General features: G+C 38.9%; 1 protein-coding gene and 1 pseudogene across 2 annotated transcripts in view; both read left to right on the top strand.

Moving 5' to 3' along the window:
• The window catches only part of abca3b (ATP-binding cassette, sub-family A (ABC1), member 3b), a 66444-nt gene extending 62448 nt beyond the window's left edge, over positions 1-3996 (top strand). For both annotated transcript variants that reach the window (XM_016495726.1, XM_016495725.1), the window contains exons 28-31: positions 1213-1383; positions 1480-1676; positions 1754-1827; positions 2030-3996. In XM_016495726.1, coding sequence (XP_016351212.1) covers positions 1213-1383; positions 1480-1676; positions 1754-1827; positions 2030-2161 — 574 coding nt within the window. In that variant the 3' untranslated portion in view covers positions 2162-3996. The remainder of the gene's footprint in view (positions 1-1212; positions 1384-1479; positions 1677-1753; positions 1828-2029) is intronic.
• Positions 3546-5512, top strand: part of LOC107695652 (cytochrome P450 2K1-like) — a 10650-nt pseudogene continuing 8683 nt past the window's right edge.

Here is a 5512-nt window from a genome sequence, read left to right as displayed (position 1 = left end):
AAGGTTTTCGTCCAGGATATCCCTGTACTTGGCCGCATTCATCTTTCCCTCGATTGCAACCAGTCGTCCTGTCCCTGCCGCTGAAAAACACCCCCACAGCATGAGGCTGCTACCAGCACACTTTACTTTTGGGATGGTACTCTGCAGGTGATGAGCAGAGCTGGTTTCCTTCAAACATGATGCTTAGAATTGAGGTTCATCAGACCAGAGAATCCTGTTTCTCAGAGTCTGAGGGTCCGGTAGGTGCTTTTTTGTAAATTCCAAGTGATTGAGTTTGGCCACACCGCCATAAAGCCCAGATCGGTGGAGTGCTGCAGTAATGTTTGTCCTTCTGTAGGTTTCTCCTTTCTCCACATATGATCACGGAGCTCAACTAGAGTGACCATCAGCTTCTTGGTCACTAGTCTAGACAAAGCCCTTCTCCATCAATTGCTCAGTTTTGCCAGGAGGCCAGCTCTAGGAAGAGTCCTGGTTGTTTCAAACTTCTTCCATTAAGGGTAACAGAGACTACATGCTGGGCTTGGTTTTTGCTCTGATATGCATTATCAGCTGTTAGACCATTTATTAAGATGTGTGCCTTTCCAAATCATACCCATTCAATTGAATTTGCCACAGGTTAACTTCACTCGAAGTGTAGTAATATCTACAAGCAATATGAATGCTCCTGAGCTAAATTTCAACTGTCCCAGATACTTATGCAATGGAATCATTTTAGTTTTTTATTTTTAATACATTTGCAAAGATGTTAAAAACCAGTTTTTTGCTTTACCATTATGGTGTATGGAGTGTAGATTGATGTGGGAAAAAAAAGTCATTTAAAGCAGTTTAACATAAGGCAGCAACATAACAAAACGTGAAAAAAAATGAAGGGGTATGAATACTTTCGCAAGGCACTGTAGATATGATACATGGATTATTAGATATGTTGAATTCATGGCTAAATATAATAGCTGGTTAGATTTGATATATAGATTGTGTTAGATATGCTGGATGATTAGGTTTGATGGTTAGATGATGGTTTAATATCATGCATGGAATGTTAGATGTGATGGATTGATTTTTGGATAAATGCATGAGTGAATATGATGGACTAGTTTATTGAAGTATAGGGAAACAAATGCAGCAGGAACATTCAGAATGTCAGAAGTTCAATCATTGGTTTGTTATATGCTGTTAGCGTGTATTATAAGTTGTCTATTGAATCCTACACAGTGGCGGCAATAAGAGGAAGTTGAGTGCAGGCATGGCTCTGATCGGTGGGCCGCCCGTGATCTTCCTGGACGAGCCGTCCACTGGCATGGATCCTGTGGCCAGACGGCTGCTGTGGGACGCAATTACACGCACCAGAGAGTCTGGCAAAGCCGTCATCATAACCTCACACAGGTGAGCCACACGTCACCTGACTAATGCAGATATGGACTGGAAGTGAAAAGAAGCATGCTGCATCAGAACAAACCGTTTCTCATTCTCTCTCTGCAGTATGGAGGAGTGTGAGGCGCTGTGCACCCGGCTGGCTGTCATGGTGAACGGCCAGTTCAAATGTCTGGGCAGCCCACAGCACCTGAAGAGCAAGTTTGGGAGCGGATACACACTGCTGGCGAAGGTCCGCGTGGAGACGGAGTTAGAGGAGATGGACCTTCAGCTCTTCAAAGACTTCATTGAAAGCACCTTCCCAGGTATCTAAATGACATGCTTTGTATTTCCGCTAGACTGTTTGGCGGTTTTTATAATTTTCACCTGATGGCTCTCACAGGAAGTTTACTGAAGGATGAACACCAGGGGATGGTCCACTATCACCTGACTGACAAAACTCTCACCTGGGCACAGGTACGTCTCAAACACATGCAGTGCAAACATTGTGATGTTTCAAATAGCATACTACTATTTCTGCAGTATGTACACTGCAAGCAGTATGCAAATGATCTGTATGTATAACAAATGGAATGTCAAGTTGCATTGTAGAAAAATGCACAGTTCGCCAAATGTCTATTATGCACTTCTAACGCACTTCTGTGTCTTTATGTCCCAGGTTTTTGGTGTTCTAGAAACAGCCAAAGAGAAGTACAGCATCGAGGACTACTGCGTCAGCCAGATCTCACTGGAGCAGGTGTTCCTCAGCTTCGCCCAGTTCCAGCACTGCGCCGAGGCCTGCAGGGAATGACATGCTCAAGCACTAAAGGAGCGGAGCTCCTCGATCTGACCTTTACCTGATGAGTAGGAGGTACAGCCTGGGCCGACTGACTCTCCATCAGACCACTGGACATTGCTCAGGTGTCTCTCTTCACATACACATCTCTGACATGATCATACACACGTAACACACACTTCCAGACTCAAACACTGCGTCGCACGGAGACAGGACCACTAACCCGAGGTCTCCGCCAGTAGGGTGTTTATTTCAAGTCTGTGTGTGCATTTGCGAGCAGTTTGAGTTTCAGCAGGACGTTCGTCACACCATCGGAAACAACTTTTGAATTATAATCGGTTGGTCTAAGCACCGAAAAGAAAGGACGTTTGTTGTAAGATTGCTGTGTTATCTATAAAAGTCTTTTTTTGTTTGTTTCTCCTCACCTGGTATCTGCTGTGGTCTCAATGCTGAAGGTACATGCGCTTCACCCCTTTCCTGATAGCATATGCAAAATAAGGCCAGAAATATAGGGAAATGCGATGTCCAAAAACATGATTTTAAAGCTGCTTCTTTGGGATTTGCAATGTTGTAGAATATAACATTTACAAGAAAAGTTGCTGAATATGAATGTAAAAATGTTATAGAATAGCTTTAGGTCATTTATAGAATTTATACAATAGATTTATTCGCATTATCTAGGCATTTATAGTCAGCTATTTGTTAGAAATCGAATGCATCTTCCAAAAAAAGGAAATCGTTCCAAGTAATACAATTCTTTCTTATGTATGTCAGAATAAAAGTCACTTTAAAAAAAATTCCGCTGCTAAAAAAATCCCATAAAACATATTCCTTCATTTTTTTCCAATGAGACCACAGATGTTTTAATGCTTTTCCCTCCACGTTTCCAGTTATAATTTTTACCAGTGTGACATTTCTTCTCCAGATTGATGGACGATTTTTGGGGCTTTGTGTAATTTCGCTGGTGACCACTAGGGGACGTACAGTGCACTTTTTTTTCTTTTTTTTTTTTTACATCTGCCTCAAACTGAATGTGTCTTTAGATACACTAAATGTCCGCTTGTGTGATTCTGTCACGGAGCAAAAACCACAAGCTTTTGTTTTTCGTTATGTTATCTTGCACTACTGATGTGGACCAATTCATGCAACTTCACAAAATCCATGAAAGAGCTCACAGAAACATGAAGTATCGCAATTCTGGAGGGATTAACGTAAAATTAGTTGTCTGTAAAATCAATTTTTTCCATTGAATGTTTTTAAGATCTTGTAATTCATGTTGATGAGGCTCAGTGACTCTCAGGTCATGCTGCTAATCTCATTTCTACATTGTTGATGCTAGATTTCCTCTTAGTCACTCACATCAGCGTGTCTTTGTTGAACATGATTCTACATCATTACGATGATTGAAACGAAAGCAGCATGGCTTCCCTTCCAGACCGTACTGACATCACTTTGACCACGTTTCCATACACGTTCATGCAAACTGAATGTACTTTCGTAGTGAAGGAAGAAAACGCGGGCTCAATCGAACACACTTGACGTACTGTAGATAAACAGGGCTTGACGGTGACTGACCACACATTGTTTCTTTTCTACGTTTTTGTCGTTGATTGGTCTGTTTTGCACAGTGCTCTGGCTGTCGTGTCTGAACTGCTTGTTTGAAATATTGCATTTTGAGAATCGAGAAGGCAAACTCGGGAATGTTAATGATGACAATGTTGGTTTAAAATGGTAAAATGTATGCCATAATGCAAAAAGGGAATTTACATTGTAATCTTGTGTACTGTATTACTAAATGAACCTTGTGAGAAATGTAAGTATTGCCATTTCCTTTTTTATTAAATCTGCCTTACGCAAAGGAATTGTGTTCTGTAGTCTTTTTCTTTTCATGTAGATTGTGTTTATTATCATATGATCCTGTTCACACACTGATGACTACACCGTAAAAAATGACCGTGAATTTAACGGTAAAAGACTGTAATGGTATTTAACTGTAAATTTAAGTTAAAACCGTAAAACTTAAAACGTTGCTACCATATCTTTTACGGTAAAATTCTGGCAACCACAGCTGCCAGTTTTCTACCGTAAATTTTACGGAATTTTTTTTACAGTGTAATTTCTGCAATAATTAACAACTAAACCTAGCAAACCTGCTCTAGTTTACTTTCCAGCTCCAAACCCAGATTATGTAATCCATTATGTAATCCAGATAAACCAGCTGTTGACAGTTACTAATTAACTTCAGTTCAGGAGTGTAAACTACTTGTAATTGTATTATTATTATTATTATTATTACAAATGTATAAATACTGAATGACTTAACAGAACAGATGTTTTTGTTCATTCATCGAAAGTCAATAAACTCCATTGTTGTTTGTTCTTAACATTTTTTTCAAGATATCATTTTTGTGTTACACAGAAGAAAGTCATACAGAGAGAAGACTGAGTGAGAGAATAATGACAAAATGACTTTTTAGGTTAACTGGCCCTTTAAGTCCCAATGACTTTTTTTTTTTCATTTATTGTTCATTTTCAAGGACAAAAATATTATTTATGTGATATTTATTGTCTTTTTAAATCATTTAATACTTTTATTATATATACTAATATTTTTTTTTAGTGTATATATATTTCTGTAATTATTTTCATGACATATTCCATATTATACCCATATTTTAGTGCTTAAATACAATTTCTTCATACTTTTTTGTTTCCCTATTTAAACTGCAGCAATGTATTCAGTGACTTTATTAACAGTATCAGAAGGCGTAAGAGCGGTGTTAGCATTGTTCTGGGGGGAAAAAAGGAGGCTAGAGTTCATTTCATAGAAATTATGAAAAATTCATAGTTTTACGAATGTCTTACATAACTTGGAAGAAAAGGTATAAAGTAACTGGGTCGGTACCCTAAGGTTCAGGAGCTAAAAGATAAATCTTTGTATCTTAATTACCTCTAAATGCTACATATTAGTGCCTTAAAGGTATATTAGCATATTTCCAAAGGGAATCACCCCAGTTACAGTGTGTGTGTGTGTGTGTGTGTGTGTGTGTGTGTGTGTGTGTGTGTGTGTGTTTTTTCTGAGAGCGTATGAGTTAAAAAAACAGATACAATAATTCCACTATTTAATGCCATTATTCATCTTGAGCTTTTGTGTTCTCAGACCTGTTAGCACTCGTGCGTAAGAATGAAAACATGACATGTTACGGCCTCCGTGTTCCTGTCAACCCCTGACACAGTTAGCAATAAAAGCTAATTATCCTCAGACAGGTGAAGGTTCAGCCATGGGAAAGGAGGACAGGTGTCAATGTTTCTTTCACTACAGCGGCAACAAAAGGTATTTAAGGTCACTTATAAATGTGTGAACTT

Source organism: Sinocyclocheilus anshuiensis, unplaced genomic scaffold (assembly GCF_001515605.1).
Source record: "Sinocyclocheilus anshuiensis isolate Anshui unplaced genomic scaffold, SAMN03320099.WGS_v1.1 scaffold1075, whole genome shotgun sequence".
Taxonomy (NCBI): Eukaryota; Metazoa; Chordata; class Actinopteri; order Cypriniformes; family Cyprinidae; genus Sinocyclocheilus; species Sinocyclocheilus anshuiensis.
Note: the sequence above shows the minus strand (reverse complement) of the source record. Positions and strands in the feature narration are given on the sequence as shown.